This window comes from Parambassis ranga, chromosome 20 (genome assembly GCF_900634625.1).
Source record: "Parambassis ranga chromosome 20, fParRan2.1, whole genome shotgun sequence".
Taxonomy (NCBI): Eukaryota; Metazoa; Chordata; class Actinopteri; family Ambassidae; genus Parambassis; species Parambassis ranga.
In genome coordinates, this window is record NC_041040.1 from 12622758 (window position 1) to 12640785 (window position 18028).

The 18028-nt window shown below is 42.4% G+C and overlaps 2 protein-coding genes across 2 annotated transcripts in view; both read left to right on the forward strand.

Annotated features, from left to right (window-relative positions):
• Window positions 1-17128, forward strand: part of prex2 (phosphatidylinositol-3,4,5-trisphosphate-dependent Rac exchange factor 2) — a 75391-nt gene extending 58263 nt beyond the window's left edge. The window contains exons 34-41 of the mRNA XM_028432978.1: window positions 137-239; window positions 391-534; window positions 671-785; window positions 8723-8789; window positions 9129-9319; window positions 12581-12683; window positions 15421-15488; window positions 16311-17128. Coding sequence (XP_028288779.1) covers window positions 137-239; window positions 391-534; window positions 671-785; window positions 8723-8789; window positions 9129-9319; window positions 12581-12683; window positions 15421-15488; window positions 16311-16356 — 837 coding nt within the window. The 3' untranslated portion in view covers window positions 16357-17128. The remainder of the gene's footprint in view (window positions 1-136; window positions 240-390; window positions 535-670; window positions 786-8722; window positions 8790-9128; window positions 9320-12580; window positions 12684-15420; window positions 15489-16310) is intronic.
• A 344-nt stretch (window positions 17129-17472) lies between these two features.
• Window positions 17473-18028, forward strand: part of c20h8orf34 (chromosome 20 C8orf34 homolog) — a 49809-nt gene continuing 49253 nt past the window's right edge. Inside the window, exon 1 of the mRNA XM_028433232.1 lies at window positions 17473-17783. Coding sequence (XP_028289033.1) covers window positions 17715-17783 — 69 coding nt within the window. The 5' untranslated portion in view covers window positions 17473-17714. The remainder of the gene's footprint in view (window positions 17784-18028) is intronic.

Genomic DNA, 18028 nt, shown 5'->3' on the forward strand with positions numbered 1-18028 from the left:
CCAGACAGAAAAACAGTTCAAGGTGTTGAGCTTATCTCAAGATGATGTCTTTTAGGTCCTCTTCATTTTGGCTGTCTGTGTGTGTTACTTTTACTTGTTAAAAAAACTGATGTTTCTGTGCTATCTGTGTCTTCAGACTGATGAGCAGGCTATGTTGGAGGACACTCAGGTGGCCCTGATCGATCTGGAGAAGGTTACCTTCTACTTTCAGCAGTTTGAAGGGGAGCCTCTGGTTGCCAGTATGCACTCTTTGCTTACATTTCACAGTAGCAGCAACTGAGAATTTTTAATAGAGGCTCACCAGTTTAACTTGACCTTTACATAAATCTTTAAAACATGCTCTCTCCCCTCTTCTCTTCTCTTCTCACCCTCCCCCCTCCCCTTTGGCAGACATGCCTATTTCATACCAGGTGGAGGGCACCCGCCAGGCCTTGAAGGTCTGCTTCTACCTTGAGAGTTTCTACTTCTCACAGCTTCCCTACAGGCTGAAAAACGGAGGAGGCATCAAAATCTACCCCGTGCTCTTTACACAAGGTATCCTGAGCCCTGTTCAGTCAGCATATGTAGATGAAAGCTGCTTTATGGATGATCATAGATGCTGGCAGCTAGTTGAAAATACATTGCTGTCATCACTTTATCCTTCACTCTGTTTCCATTGATCCCTTTCCAGCACTGGAGAGTATGGAGGGATACTACTACAGAGACAACGTGTCCGTGGAGGAATACCAGGCCCAAATCAATGCTGCCTCTTTGGATAAGGTCAAACAGTACTATAAAAGAGTGAGGTAGGTCATATCAGATACATTTGCACAGACATTACTTTGAGACTGCATGATCCTGGCAGTTTTTGAGATCTAATATAAATCAAGACAACCTCCTGTTCGGTCGGGCTTGGCTCTCACCTCTCAGCAGGGCCTGAAGGTGATTGGCTGAGAGAAACACAGCAGGAATGTTTTATGATTGGTTGCGAGCACACACAGCAGGGGCAGCAGTGATTGGATGAGGGTGCACAGCATGTCACCGGCGCTGATGTAGTGCCTCTGTGCAGCTGCTCCACTCGACTATCTCACACGACATTGGTTTGCTGCACACCTGAGACCCTCTGTGATTGGCCAGGCATGGGTACTTTAATGAGGTGGAACAACACTTCTGAGAGTTAAAATAAGAACTTGGATTAATTTAACGTCATGGATGCGTGATGGGGTGCAGATCTGTGAGAGCATGACTCACACTCAGGATCTTCACACAGTTCCATACTCTGTTCTTTGTTTTTATTTATTACCAACAAATAACAAATGCTGTTATACAAAGATTAAAAAATACAGACTCAAACCATCTTGATTAATAGAATCAGTCACAAACAGTGTGAGGTCTAGTCAGAGCGTTTCCTTCGTTGTGTATCTAGGAGGTCGCACTGGTCGACACGTCAGCTTAAACCAAACATCTGCTGCAGATTGCACGGATAATTAACTGCACAGCGGAGCTCATTGCAAAACTTTGTCTTATTATTAAGAGACAATCTGTTGTGGAGGTTTGAATGATATTTTTAAAATGTGTTTTCATTGAATAGTCTGAGCTTTCCTAAAGCACACTTGTGTAAAGCACATTGTGTTCAGTCATTTAATGGCATTTCTAACTGCCCTTTTGTCTCTTTGTGTCCATTATATTGTCTGTTAGGTCTTCTGGGACTCCACAACCTTTTTTGAGATTGACATATTGCTGTGTCTCTTTCAGTTTATTGACTCTTTGTTTGCAGACTGCATTGTGGACAGTGGTGATCAGTATCTAAAATGTCATTATTCAAATCTTTGAATCTCTTCTTATTTTTCAACCTTCCTGGAAATTTGATCCTTCTTTAAACCTTTTGTTAAACAGGGTTAAACTCTTTGAGAGCAGGCTTTTCTTCACATCCTGGCCAAGACAGGCAGCAACACAACAAACAGGAATACACATTGTAATCAATTACATATAAACAGAATCATAAATTATTACATGTTTGTATCCGAAGACCAGATCAAACAGGGACAACATGTTTACTTCATGAGCTCTTAAAAAATGAGGTAATTTTGCAACTAAAGGGGGGCGGCATAGTTAAATGTCCTAATTCAGCACACACTTTACTAAGAATGAAGACAATGATAGGACAAAAGATGTAGAGAGAAAGAAAGTAGACCAGGAATAACTGCAGTCCACAGGTGGCCAGAGCTGGAACATAACAAGCACTGGTGAGATGATTCTACAATAATAACTCAAGAGCTATTTCAGCTGAGACTCAGACTCAATCACTGAGCGCTGTGAAGTGAGGACAGATGGATGATTTTACAGTTTAAAACATGAGTTTTGTCAGGTTTCAAAAACAGGTTTTAATCTAACCGTGTTATTCAGGAAAGTCTTTGGTTTTATACATGAGCACATGTTGCTGTGCGTTTCTGTACAGTTTGGCTTGTACACAAAGACAGAGCCTAATTGAATTGACAGCCACGGCTGCAGCAGTAACGCAGAGCAGATGTGTCAGACAGGCGAGCGAGCGGGACTGGTGATTTGGGGAGCATTAGGGGTGCCTCTAAGGATGTGGACGGGCAGGCAGCGAGGAACTGTTGGACACTGAAACAGCTGATCATTTTACTGTAAACCTAAGACTCGTGAAGATAAAGTGTAGTACAGTGGTGTGGAGTTGACATGTATGCAACAACATGGATACAGTAATGCACCTTAATGCTGCTGTTGTTCATATAATATAATACAGTGAACTCTCGCAAAACTTGAGAAACAGTATATTTGCCTTTATCAGTCGTCATAAAGTAAATATTCCCAGTTCGTTTTCAGCAGTCAGTGGTCTCTCTCTCTCTCTCTCTCTCTCTCTCTTTCTCTATGTTACATTACCAGTAGTGTTCGTTCGCCAGCTGCCATGTGTCTTTGGGCTGACCACAGACCAGGCTGTGATGTCACTCCTCCTCTCCCCATTGCAGCGTTCCAACCTCAGGCACCTCGTTATCCTTGGAGCAGGGCCACGGCAGTGTTGGGTTAAACCCACACTGTGGGCAAGAGCCAGAGGCTGACTGACAGACGAGGAGAGCGCAGCACACGCATTACTGAACTGAATGAACCGCAGGGCGCCAAAGTTCAAGAATTTTCATGTTGTCAACACCTGAGACCCCATACACTTGAGTAATGTGACAATCAACACTTCTTCTTACATACACTGGTAGACCAATAGCATTACAGACAAAGCTGTCCAGTATATTCTTCTTTGCCCATCCACTGATTCTACTCAATAATACCACTGTAAGGGTTTGCATTGGCCTCGATCTGTGTAAACCCATGTGCTTCATGAATTCACTCCACAGAGCACACAGTCATTGGCCAAATATGTCAGTTAGCAATAGAGGCAGAACCTGCACCCACGTTTTCAAGCTTTCATGAACCATCCTGGCTGACGTGTGCACTTACGTAGAAAACTCCTGCATCTCCTGACATGCTTCAAGGTGACAGTTTCCTTAGTCATAGACTGATGAAATATCCTGCAGGTTTCTCATCATGCAAAATTAGGATGGCATTTTTGAGTCATAAATTTTAGGATGAAAAAAAGATTTTTTCTTGTTAGGAGGAAAAATCTTGAAAAGAAAGAACCTAACCTGAGCACATTTTTATCCCTTTAGGATAAAGTGGAGATTGGAAGGGGGATGGAAGGAGGGATGAGGGCGACTGCAGATCAGAGAAGCAGAACAGAGTCTGTAGATGCATTATTTAGAGACAGAGATTATTGCATCGTCTTGTCATTTCATCTCATTTTGAGTTTATTGACAGGACTCTTCAGGAGGGAATTGGTTTTTCCTCTTCCTATTGATTTAAAGAGCAACCTACATACTGCAGTGTGAAAGAACAAAGGCATATTGTTAACCAGGGAATTATACATGTGTATCATGTCATATTGCTGCCATAGGTGTGATAGTAACCTTTGTAAATCACTTCTTTTGCCTTATTACAGAGACTGAAAGTTTGCACTGCAGCCATTAGGCATTTGTCTCTAATTAAAATGTGTTTGGCAGAGATGGGGAAATGTTCCAGTCCCTTTAATAAAACACATGATTTGTGTGGATATTAAAATTATACACAGACTGACAAGCCGTATATAATGATGGTGTGGTGGCTGAAAGATAAGCAATAAGCATGGAGGTATAGCTCTGTTCAACTGTCAGTATATATTATTATTTCTGACTGTTGAAGTTTATGCTTTGTTAGCTCAAGAGTCACCTAACATCAGCACACCTCCCGAGTCATTTGTGCTCATGCAGTCTTGCACCAGCTAAAGGCACTTTAACATGTCTCTACCACACACTTAAGGTAGATATTTATTTAAATATTATTTATTTTTAAAAAATCAGTGGCCTTTTGCTTCGGCCAAGAAAATGGTGGAGAAGATTGTTGCAGATGGGAGAAGTTTGGTTGTTACATGTGTTTAAGAGAAAGAGTGAAAACACATATGATATTTTCCTTAACTTAATGAAGAAGTTTACTTGTCTTAACCTTACCGAACAATGACTGAAAACAGAAGTTAAAGACACAATGATGACACGGGAGCTCAGTCTCCTGAGTGAAAGCCTGCAGTTGGGTCACTGTTTCCCATCCTTCCTGTTTCCTCCAACAATGTTGTTTTGGGAATTGTTAGCCATTGACTTATTCTGTTTATGTGTCAGGACGTGTTAAATCAGAAATAATCTTGGGTCTCTTTCCTCTACTGCTCAAAAAGGCACACAAACACAACTACAACCAACAACACGGCTCTCCCTGACAGCTCCCTTTGTGTAAATGTCGTTGTTTGTTCTCTAAGGACTCCTACTCGATATATGCTCAGAAAACAAGATGATAAATGGTGTCACATCACTTCAAGTTGTTCAGCAGGCAGACATGAATCCCACCACAGAGCTCAACAACAATCAAAACAACACCACAAATCTGTGTCTCCACAAAACGGGGCTCAAACGGCGTTGTTGCTGCGTGTAGTCAATGTTGATGTACTGTAATGCAGCACATTCTCAGTTCTTCCATGTGACATGCATTAGTATTAGAAGTTAAAGTAGTATTTCTCAGATGATGGCATCTGTTTCCTTCAGAATGTTAGATTTATTTGAGCTGCATGGATATTAATTAATTCCTGGTTTTATATTTTTTTCAAAGCGAGCTTTCTCTGCTCTGTACTTCTCCACTAGAAACTGCTGCAGTCTTTGTAGTGGCTAAAGGGAGTCCCAATTCACTTGAGCTCTGAGGATGGTGGTGAGGCTTCGTTCTGCTCCAGCTAGTGTGCACTGAACCTCTGTTTATGAAGCCGGGAGGGCTGAGCTGTTGCCATTTATCACTTCTCTTTGATTCTATCATTGAAGAGCTATAATGATGACAGCTCTGCACTCAGTGATACTGTAAAATAGACCTTGGCTCATCTCTTCAAGTTAAGTTGTGAGGAGCCAAGACTACTTTGCATCTACTTATTTGCAGCGTTGCGATCATAAATTTGTTCACCATTTTAAGCCCCTGTGTAACCTTGCATTGTGTATGTATAGCATCTGTGTGTGTGTCCCTCAGTGACATGATTTAGTGATAATATGTCTTTAAGTGGCTCTGACATTAAGACACCATTAACACAAATCTACTCTGGGTGTCAAGGACCTGACATTTGTGTCCTGAACTTGATCATTGCTAATGACCTGTGGTTTAAAATACATCAACATGAACATGTGAAAATACAGATTTTATTATGTAACAATGGAATTTAAACAAAAGCAAGCCATAGCATGTATCCACTGGCAAGCTTTTATATTAAGCAACAGTTGACATATAGCCGGTCATAAATATTTGCCTGTGTAAACAGGAAGGGGGCGTGTGATGCGGAAACGACCTCCAGCATGCTGTCAGTGCAGCAGCATCACTGTGTGGCATGTGGGGGCTTCTGAAAGCCCTCATTACCCCCCAGCTGACTCCGCCACACACGTCACCAGGTTCATGGATGAATTTAATAACAGTGAGTGTCATTCATAGTGGCCTTGTGGGTGATTTACATGGACCAGCATGCACCTCTGCAGAGTCATATATAATGTCATACATTCTGTGCAGTTTAATCCATGAAACCAGAGAGGGTCCATTCTGAACACTGCTCTTGTCTCTGCTGGGATTTCAGGGATCATTTCTGTTTCTTTTGTACTTTCTGAATGGAGGATGTGATGCTAATGTACCCATTCCCACACTGCTCCTGTAAAAACATCTGTGCCTCAGATTCTTCTTCTTCTTCTTCTCTGACACGGCAGCTGACTACTCCTCCAGTGTCCTGTTGTCATGAAGGAAGCAGAAACAAAGGGAATAAAGTATTCTCATTGGCCCGATAAAATAAAGGCAGCTACATGCAGAGAAGGTCATCTTTGGCTTGCAGCCAAATTCTCCATTAGAGCCTCATGTGAAAACCTAGTGGCTGCTTGTGTGTGTGTGTGTGTGTGTGTAGTTGTACCTGTGTTCATCTTCATAAAAACAAAAATCTGAGGAAGATTGTTACAGAGGAAAGTATTTTTGGTATGCACTGGTTATCAGATGGTTAGTTTGACTTTTTAAAAACAATGTTATTTTTCCACATTTATATCAGAGAAAGCCAGTCGGGGAAAAAAATGGTAACAAGCTAGTGCAAAAGCTTGTAGAGACCCTCGCTGTCCTGCTATTAAAACAGAGCAGCTGCAGTTCAGGGACTTCAGTCTGAGAGAAATATTAGACACCCAGTGGAATTTAACCTTATACTGTACCAATAATGTATGTGCTTAACCACACTGTGATGTGTCTGCACTTTGTGTGTGGCCTTAAAATCACATTTTTCATGGGAAATGTTTCCAAAGTTCTGACAAAACGTCATCAGTTCAGAAGATGTAATGCAGGTCCTCTTTAAACCACACATCACTTGTAGTCTGACTCCTATTATTTTGTCATTAAAGACCTCCAGGAGAGTCTGCCCTGTTCCTTCAAGCTGTGGTTGATGGTATTTTTAGAACAAATCTTACAGCAGGAGGATGAGATAATCAGTGGGTATTGTGACCTTGCTTCTGCAAAGGAGCTGTGCAAGGGCAACGTAAGGCACTTCTGTTTTGTCTGAAACAGATAAACAAATGTGTGCAGATGAAGTTCTACACAAAGTCGACACAGACAAATTCTATTATGTACTTTTAAGATAAAAGTCTGTGCAGTTGACCGATAAGCGGGATGGGGGTGAGTGGACTGATAACAGGAGGAACTATTTCTGGAAGAGGTTTTGATTTCCAATACATTTTATTTGCTGTGCTTGTGTTTGCACTCCTTTCAGAGAGTTTTATCACCTTGTGTTTGTTTGACCCAGCAGCAGAATGTTGGATCAAACTTTACTTTGCTCTCACGCAAACTCAATATAAATGCTATAGATGACCAGGCTATAAACTGCTTGGTATTAAACTGGAGGACTTTTTATAAATGGTGTGTTTTCCGTACTGGTTAACCCCGTCCATCATGAGCATCTTCTGAATGATAAGGCCATCTTGAACCAATTACATGGGCTGTTAGCTCCATATGAACCCTTAGCAACTCTGCTCGTAGTCATTTTGTAGAGCACGCCACAAGGTTAATGTGTAATTTGGCAGTCAGGGATTACACACTCAGACCTGATGGAGACGTGAAGGTGTAGGAATGTGCAGGTTGCTCATCTATATCTCAGAGTAGATGTGTGTAAATACAAAACATGCATTTGGAGGTGAAATGGATGAATGAAGTATATTCTGTGGACTGTAGTGCCAAGTCATATGTTGTATAGCCCCCTCCACAAACTATGTGTCTTCTCACTGACTTTTCATTTCAGCCTGGATGGTTTATAATCACCATAAAATCTTGAATCAGGGAAGTGTTAGCGCCGCTCTGATTAATTAATTTCATTAATATTATGTCAGGCAGAAATATCACCTTCATAATGAATGCCTCCTTGGCCTGATTTTAATCACTTAATAGCAGAATGAATGCAGATGAATGAGATGTGCTTCACTCATTCTTGTAAAACGTCTTCTTCCCCTTTCAAATCTGTTACAACTGAATTTTCCCTTGATTATTATATTGTGACTCCAGAAACTGTAGCGTATGGATGACTGTGCATTATTACTGCTGCTGGCAAGAAGTAATGGAGTATGTGATTTTATTACAGGAGGTTATGATGTGGTGTAGTGTGCCTATTTTTAGTGCACTGCTGGATTACTGAGATTTGATGGAGTCACAGACTGCTGAGTTTGCACTAGTGGCACTCTACCTCAGAGGGACCCATTGCGGCATACATCCTCCAGTCTGCATAAGGACACCAGTGCAGTGCTGCCCCCGGTGGAGGAAGAGGAAAATGACATTAGGGTTGGACTGTACTCCATGAATGAATGAGGCAACGGCATTTGGAGTGATGCCCAGGACAAGAGATGCTTAGTCTGTATTTCTGCTAAGCCGGGCCCAAGTTACTCTCAAGATTGATAGTCAGATGGTGGCGCTCCATAATGAGCAGGTGGCCTACTTTCCCCAGAAAGGCATCCAGTGCTACTAATGGGGCAAGGATACAATTTAATGCAATGGAGCTACTGAATAAACAACGTTCCCTTGATTGTTAAATAAAGCCTACTGCAGTACACTGATACACACTCTGCTTTGTTCTGCTTCTTATGTGTGATGTTATTTTTTTTTCTTCTCTCAGGGGTTTCTACATGGATCAGTCCAACATGCCGGCCAGCTCTGCACCCAAAGCTGCCCTCATAGATAAGGTAGGAACAGCCTCACACCAGCCTCATGATGCATTCAAGACACCATGGAAAGAAGTAGAAAACTGCTGTGATATGCACATGCAGTACTGTTGGAACATTCAAGATTCAAGCTGGTATTAAATGAAATATTAAAGAGTTTTAGAAGATACCTGTTTAGAAAGAGCTCACCTCATTACTGTGAATATACAGTGAAGCCGTTCCCCATTCTGAGTCTTTTTATTATTAAATGCTAACAATGAATCCACCTGACTGAGGGCCGCAGACGCCTCCTGTTCTGCATATTTTCTCTTTTTATGTCCATAAACAGTCCTTTATCTCTCTCCCTTTGTGTCCTCACAGCTAATGCGTCCCCTCAATGCTCTGGATGAGCTCTACCGCCTGATGGAAAGTTTTATCAGTTGTCGGCGCACTGCTGCCTGTCAGAACACCGCCTGCGGGGCTTCTGGAGTGGGCCTGCTCACTGTGGCCTCTGAGCTCTGCTCACGTCTGGGAGCCACACACATTGTCATGTGCAACAGCGGTGTTCATCGGTGAGTGTGTGGGCTCAGGTACTGTACTTGTACCTCTTCACCAGCGACGCCACCTAAATTATACCTTTGTGCGTATCTTTTTCTCTCTCTACAGTTTTCCTTTCTCCTTCATCCCTCTTGCAGTGACGCTCTCTTCACCTTTACCTTTTTTTTAACCACAGTTTTCCTCCTGCTTTTATTCTCTCTTCCTGCCTCTCAATTTCATGCGTGCCGTGCACTGCTCACCGCAGGGATTTTCTATTAATACACATTTCTCTGCATTAATTAACAGCAGGATATTCTACCTAATAGGGCCCATTGTTTCTCAGACCAGATTAGGGACTTTTAAGTAGGCATAGCACTTTACACAGGAAGGAGACAGGTCAATTACCCCCATTCTCAATGAATTCTATATGCGCCTGCCTAATTCACCTGCAGCTGAGGACACCATTCATCAATGCACGAGGACAGAAATATCCTGATCGTTTGTCACCGCTGATCCCCAGTTCCAGCTTTCATCTTCATCTTCTGCTCTGCCCCCCCCCCCTCTCTGATACCTTCTTTTTTTCACCCTGTGACAGTTTCCATAACTTTTTGTCTCAGTCACACGCACAGGCTGACACACACCAGCACGCGCGCACTCATGCGTTCACCGCATATGACTGATGGCTTGATAAAGTGCTGCGGATGGAGTTGCCTGGATGGCAGAGCTTTAATAGAAAGTTCCTGTCTGTGCAATGACTTCTGCTACTTTATTAACCCACAGCCTGTGTGCGTGTGTGTCTGCCCAATTACACACACTAGCCACAACTCACCTCGACAGGCAGGCTAAGTGTACTGTGACACAGCAGGTGACAAGGCCTACCATACTTAGTATTATTTGTAAACTAGCTTAAGCACCGTTTTACCCACTAAAGCTGCAGAATGACGAGGATATTGGACTCAGCATCAGAGGGGAGTGAATCACAAAGGCTGTGGCTGATGCAAGTATGCTCACAATCCATGTCATTAACTTTGGCAGCCAAGGTTTTATATATATCCTCCTTACTATTGACAGAATGCAGATTAAAGGGAAATTTTGCAGCTTTCTCAGTATAATTTCACATTCTAAAATTTTAGGATTCAAACGGTGAGCACACGCTAAATCTGGAATGATTGAAAAACCTATGAATCAACGCCAGTCGATTAGTAATGTGGAAATTGCATTATCAGTGTGGCAGCCTTCTCAGGCACTATTGATTGGATTAGTTGGCTTGATGGATGAGTTTTAATAACAGTGAGAGCATGATATTTTGGGGGGCATCAGCAGTTTGCAATATGCTGCTCTCCTCTTCAAATTTTTATGATTTGTCCGTCTCTTCAGCAAAGACCACTAGAAAGAGACGGAATTCCTCCACCAGCTTATACAAAGACTAAAAACATTACAATTAGTGTATGGCTGTCTGTATTTGCTTCTTTTCCTCCTTTCTGCAGCTGCTATCTTCTGCCTGTCTCTCTTGTTTCTCCCCATTTATCAGTATGGACTCTAGAGAAACACAGTGTAAATGGGATATGGGCTGGAACGACATAAAACAGATGGGTATAAATCATCTGATACTATCTCACCAGCCCTAATGAAAAGGGTAACTGTGCCGCCTCACACACACACAGATTTTCTGCAGTTTCTTCATCCTGCTCCAGCTGAAGAGATATTTAAAGATCCTCTGTGGGTGACTTTCCCCCCTCCTGTTCTTTATCGGTGTGGGAAGCTCAGAGTGGGTGCTTAAAATATTTCTGGGGTGGCCTGTGAAAGGACATCTTTGTCAATTCTCTGCTGGGATATCTTTCGGCGCATACTGGGGATGATTGTTGGGTTCATTACTTTTATCATCGCATCATGTTACGCTGTCATAAAGTTATGCAACTGGAACTCGAGGGGACTTTTAAATCTTGATCTGATTGAGTCAAAGTAACAGCTTCTGGCAGCAATAAGTCCCTCGTTGCACATCTGCTGTTTTTCTTTTTTGTTCTCAGTCAGTGTGAAACCGCACGATGAGAGGAGGGGGGGAGGAGGAGGAGGAGATATAATGCAAACAGCTCAGATTTCATAGTAACCCTACAGCAGTGTTAGTCCATGAGAGCAAGTTTGGCAGTGTTGGATCTTTGGACAGTTCAATTTGCAGTGAAATGGTCCTGGATCGATATTCTAGTACAGCTTGTTATCATAGAAAGGTCACCCAGCAGCCTTGACACCCGTCACTGGCTCTCTGAGGATTTATCCACATACTGCCATCTGTGTGTGTGTGAAGGCGAGGGAGTGTGTCTCTGTATGTGCCTGGGAACAAAGTTTGTTGTAACTAATGAATCACAGGCTAACGTCAACACTGATTTTACACCCATCACATCCCTTATGGTGGTGAGAATGTATCACCTCTGCCACAGGAGACGCACTGACTTGTCCTTGGACCCCTTTTCTCTCTGCTACAGCGAGCATAAATCCTGACGATGAGGAAACAAGACGCCTACCACAAATTCAAATCATTCCTCTCCTCTCTGCCGGGCCCAAAATGAGGCTAGATTTTTTTCTGATGCTGCATGTTTGCGGGCTGTGATTGACTCTTCAGTAGCAAGTGAAATGGTTCATTAGTGAGGAGATGAGCGAAGGTGATGCAGGAGGAGTGTGATGATATTGACAAGATCTCAAGAGGAGCAAAAAAGGAGATTTATTACAGCTGATGTGAAGTTTACCACTGAGTTACTGTGCGGATGAAGCAGTCTGGCTGGTCTTTGTTTTTAGTCGGTTTATGTTTGTTTCCATCTTAATCTCATTTTCAATCTCCATCTGTCACAAAGACCGCTTTGTTGCCATGAAGCCATGTGGAGAAAATGAATGGGGTGAGGTAGAGCTGTTTATAAGCTCACCACCCCTCATGACTTTCCAGCTTCTGATACAACTTTGACGTCACAAAACATCCTGCGTTAGCTCGACCCAGTTGCCACTGTTAGACTGGCAGGCTGTCAGAGCTACATGTAACAGGGCGCTCACACTAACTGCACTCCCTGAAGAGTTAATAATGAGTTTTTAGAAAAACAGATAAGCTGTGTAGTAAAGAAGCAGACCCAAATGTTTTGGTGTGTGTCAGAGTGATGTCAGGATGTCAAAGTTAGCTACATTATCAATCCAGTAAAATTAGACAGAACCCATGATACATACACTATTGTTATTGTCACTGCTAGGTAATTTGACTAATTTATTCATTTGGTACCAATTTAGTGACCTAATGTTTTGTCTCTGATTGACAGCTGCACCCTGAGTGTGACACTGGAGCAGGCCATCCTGCTGGCACGAAACCACGGCCTCCCCCCTCGCTGCATCATGCAGGCCACTGATGTCATGAGGAAACAGGTATGTACATGAGTTTGCACACATCACAGTGTTACCACAGTGCTTCCTGATACTGCGGCTGCTCTGCAGTGACATTTCTGTCAATCTGGTACAATTTCCTGCCTGCAAAGTCATTACAAACACTGTATGCTTCATTGAATCAAATGTGCCAATTTATCCTCGGTCGATGTTTGATTTCTCTATTAATTTACCATCTTTAAAAGTAGCCCACAGTGAGAATACTGCTGAGCTGCTGTCTAAAAGAAAGAAAATATTCATTGGCTCATTGTCTTCTCCTCTCACACTGTTTCACCCTCTATCTGATTTCCGTCTTATCAGATATGCATTCACTGCTACCAGAATATGAATCTGTCCAAAATGAGAAAGTAATGAGACTCACTGAAAGCCTGTTTGTTTGTCTCTGTGTCTATTTGGGGTCAAGAGACTGATTTTTAATGTATGCACACATTTTCTGGCCATGACAATGTCTTGGCTTACGGCTCCCGCCCTCTCTCTGTGTCAGTGGTGGCTGTATATCTGTTTGCTGAGAGCAGAGAGAGGTTAGTCAGGAGGCTGAGATCCTGTAGGAGGAGAGGCATTTAGAGAAATGGGATGGCAGCCAGAAGGATGCGACTCTGTGACTGTATGACCTTGTGTGCTACCTTACTGTATGCAGCTGGAAAATAATTCACCTTGTGGATGGAGTGTGATTTTTTTTTTTTTTTATGAGGCTTTACTGATTTAGTTAAACATACCACACATTTTGTGTTTCCGTGTGTCGTCATTGACCTGGACAACACCTTGGAAAGATAGAGGGTTGAGGGGAGTCTGGTCTGCTGTGTGTGTGTGTGTCCTTGCTCTCACACATCAACCGATGAATCTGATGAATATGAATATCACACAGGGTTTGAATGACACCTCCTCCTCCTCAAACTTACTCACAAAAAGGTTATCAGCACAGCTTCCATGTTGCCTGGAAATCATGATTGTGAATGAGAAAGTGGTGCTAAGCATAGCTCGATTTATTAACTTATGTATAATTCTTTAAACTGTTTGGTCTGTATAGAAATACATTATGTAAATGTATAAACTAAAAGAAGAGGCTGACTTACCAGTTTACACATTTTCCTACATACATATTTTTAGGCTTAAGCAGAGAGAAGTTCAATTAAAATGACAGAATACATGGAGCCTAATATCATGTGAAGACCTGCCAACACCTGGAGAACCATATTTATTATATGCCTCCATGGAAAGCCTAAGGAGCAATAGAGAAGGCGTCAGTGACAACATGCAACAGTTTTCTTGGCATTAACCTTACCATCAGTTCCTTTTCCATTACTATTCCATTAGCATGTAGGTATGTCACTTTCAGAACTATGTTGTCTTCAAAAGGAAGACAGATCCAGGATCAGAAAGCAAAGTCTAAAAACTGGAACATCTTTGGTTTGCTTTTTTTTCTTGAGAGCATGCATCGTTACCTTGTGATATCTCACAGAAATATTTAGTTTCAGAGATCATGCAGATTCCACTTCTGTTCCCTAACTCAGCCGATCATCTCTGTGTCCTTCAGGGACATTAGGGGACATCTCTGTCCGGAGGCATCAGGATGGATGGCTGTGATAGGCATTGAATAATTGCTGATGCTATCCTCTTTTCTTGACGTAACTCAGGGCAGACAGTGAGACGACAGTGCTGTAACTGAGAGGTCACCTAAAGCACTTATGGCCAGCTGAGGAGGAGATGCTGATGACCTCTCCAAAAAAAAGAAGATTCGATTGTGTAGTTTCTGCTTACATGTGCAGCACGGACACAGAGATGGTGTATTTATGAGCGCAGGTGTTGGTGTCTCTAAATTGAAGCCTAAGTTGTTTCCTGCCCCCCCAACAGCCGTGTATCTGCCGACTTTGCGCACAGCCAGCACGCTGAAGCTACATTAGCAAAGAGCAGACATGCTCCTGACTGGGCATAATCAAACTGTGTAACACACACACACAGATGCCCTATTCATCTTCCAAATTCCTTACTACTGGCCTTTATTCCCTTACAAAGGCTATTCTTCATGCGCTCTTTTGCATACATCGTTAAAAAGAAGAACTGCTGTTTCAGTTTCAGGACCTCCGTGTGCAGCGTGACATTTACTTAACAACATAGTATTTATAGGAGAGTTTTAGCCCAGGATTTATACCTTTTCTCCTGCAGGTGACGGCCGCTCATTCAAAGCCTGACAAGAAGCAATCTCACCTAAGGGGGATTTATGTCAGTAAACAAACACCATCACTGGAGATGTGTTTGGGCCAAAATGATGTCCAGTCATAGCTGAACCCAGCGGGTTTTTATAAATATGTCCCTCTTGTGTTTTGAATTTATGACCATAAAAAACGCAATTCAGAAAATATAAATCTTCAAAGAGATACACAACTAGTATGCTTTAAAACTTTCCACTGTTTCCTGATTCATTTATTTAAATGTCTTGTAGGTGCACCATATATAATACCAAAGAGTTTGCCTAATATTGCTCAGCAAGTTTTTCTTTCCAAAAGCTACAACACCAGACTCAACACTTTGGTGTCATTTTCTTTCTTTGCCAAGCTTTGGGTAAAAGGATTTTCAATACTCGGAAGACACAAATGTTCTTTGGCTTACTGTCTAAGCTCTGTTTAAGCTCTTTTCTCTGTGGTGTTATTGTTATTTGTGGCTGTTTCATTTCATCCTGTTCTAAGATGTCATGAATTGTTCACGTCTGTTTGTCTTTCAGGGGGCACGAGTTCAAAATTCTGCCAAGAATCTGGGAGTGAGGGATCGTACGCCGTCATCAGTCCCGAGGTAAAGCTGCGGTCACAAACGTCATGGTTACGTGCATTACATTTAAGCATCAGAAGGTTTGAAAAGTGAAGGGTTGCAGTCTGCTTTCTCACCAGTAGCTGTCACTATATCCCACACACTGCTCCTTTAAAAACAAACACATCTCAGTTCTACCATGTGACCATAGCTTAAATTGACTCAATAAGTAGCTTTACCAGACAAAAAACTCTTAGTGGAAATTGTATAGTTTGTAAATGGTGGGCAGTTATGCAGGCATGAACATCATGCTAATGTTTGAGCACGACTGCAGCAGGATGCTCATTGTAGTCACATTAGAAGGGAGGTGGCTGCACTCAGTAGCTCTAAGTGGAGGACAAGGACTGCCTCAGCCATTTGGCTGTGACATATAGGTTTTGTGTGACAAGCAGCCCTTTTGAACCTTTTAGCGAAATTGACAAATACAATTAAGTAGCAGGATGATTAGTGTTGAGACATTGTGGTCGTGCAGCAAAATTGCTGCACTCTCTGTAGGTTTATGTCATAATTGTTGGGGCATAAATGGCTGCTGCAGAGTGTGTCACTGTGCCTCGTGACTCAGGAGGAGATTCTCAGTCTTACTGCATGTGCAGAAGAACGAAACGGTTACTACTATGCATTAATGTGTTGGTAAAACCTTGCTTATGTTTATTGAAGCAGCGGAACACTTGACTGTGGTTTGCACCCTGGCCTGGCTTGGTTGCGGCACAAAGCTGAAACTCACCAGCAGTGTTTCTGCATGATGTATTAGGCACTACATGTTAAGTATAATTACATTTTATGTTGCATGTGTGTTTCCATGATCAGGCTGTACAAGCTGTGCCAGCCTCCACCCCCAGATGGTGACCCATAATGCATCACAATCAGTAAGAAGCCGAGGAGTCTCACTCATCAAAGTTTACCCTCTGCTGATGGATTCAAATAAATAAAGGGCCCATTTTATATTTGCCAACAGAGTAGCTGCCTTAAGTGTAAATAATATTTTAATACTTTATATTTTTCACTGTTGTACTTACTACATATTTTGCTTTTTTTTGTAACAAGACTATGTTTCAGAATGGATCCCATCACTTCACTGTCTGCATATTCCTGTTTTTTTTTATGAGGGACTTTAGCATTTGCATGTTATTAGTAACATTTGCATAAGAAATCCAATAAAAGATAATATTGAATAATATTATAGAAGAATACTGGATGTAATCTGGCATCTGTAGCCAGTCATGTGTTTGCTCGTGCTCTGCTCTGACATGTCAGTGAATCATAGAAATGTGTGTAAATATACATATTTAGCAGAAATGTGCTGATGTTCTCACCATGCATATGAAGAGTTTTCAGTGATTTATCAGTATTAACAGTAGTTTGTATTGAAAAGTAGAGCTATGAGATATAAATTCTGTTTTATATATATATATATATATATATATTGACAGTACTCAGGATTAAAGCATCTCTGTATCACTTATTATTAGAAGTTATTATTATAGAGTGCTATGCAAACAAACAGGAAATGCATCAATAAGCCCCAGTAGTTTGTATAAATGAAGGATCTTGTTCAGAATATCTCCTTCAAAACACTAAAATGCTCTCATGTATGCAGTGTGTAAAATATATTAAAGCTGGTAAGAGTGATGGACATGTTTGGACTTTTCCTGTTTGTGCGGACATGTTATGGGTTATATTAAAAGTTATTTTGAAAAAATACTTGTTGAACTTGAGGGTAATTAGCAGCGCGCATGAGTTGACTCAGGTGCGCAGGGACATACTGCTCCGCGTCCAGGCGCATGGAGACGCCGGTGGGCTGGGCTCAGCCCGCTGGATAAATGGGAGTGGCCGTGCCTCTGTTAACACTGGCAGCCAGTGAGAGGAAGATTTGTAATCTCTGTCACAGAGCCGCGGTGCCATTGGCTTCCACACACACATATACACACACGCACACGCACGCACACCACCGGAGAGTCAGCGAGGCGACAAGCTGCTGGGAAGGTCCCGGGCTGACTCTCTCCACAATGAGCCGGTCTCAGAGCTTCCTGCTCCGCACTTGAAATCCTGTCACAACTTAACGTGGCTCCATTGCAGCCCATACTTTCTTACATTTTTTTTAAAATTTCTTATTTTTTTTGTCGCCGAGCCGAGCACGCCTTCTGAAGGACGAATGACACCGGCTCACCTCAGGATTTCATTCCGCTAAAAGCTTTTTTGCGACGTTCCTCCATGGCGTCTCCGCAACAGTCCAGAATTCAGTCGTATCTGGAGAGGAATAAAATCGGACCCCTGTTTGAGGTGAGTGCACAGATGACTCTGAAGTTACTGTCTGCCGGTGTGACGGAACGTTGCTGTGCGTGAGGCTCGTTTTGTGTATAGTTCTGTGGGCACATCTGCAGCGTGAGCTGTGAATGAGGAGCAGCTTCGTGTAACTCGTGTGTTAGATGTCAACGCGTTCATTTTCATGCACTCACCTCCTGAACCGTCCCACCGCGCTCCCATACAGCAACACTGCTGCTGTGTTCACTCCATCCTGTCAGTGA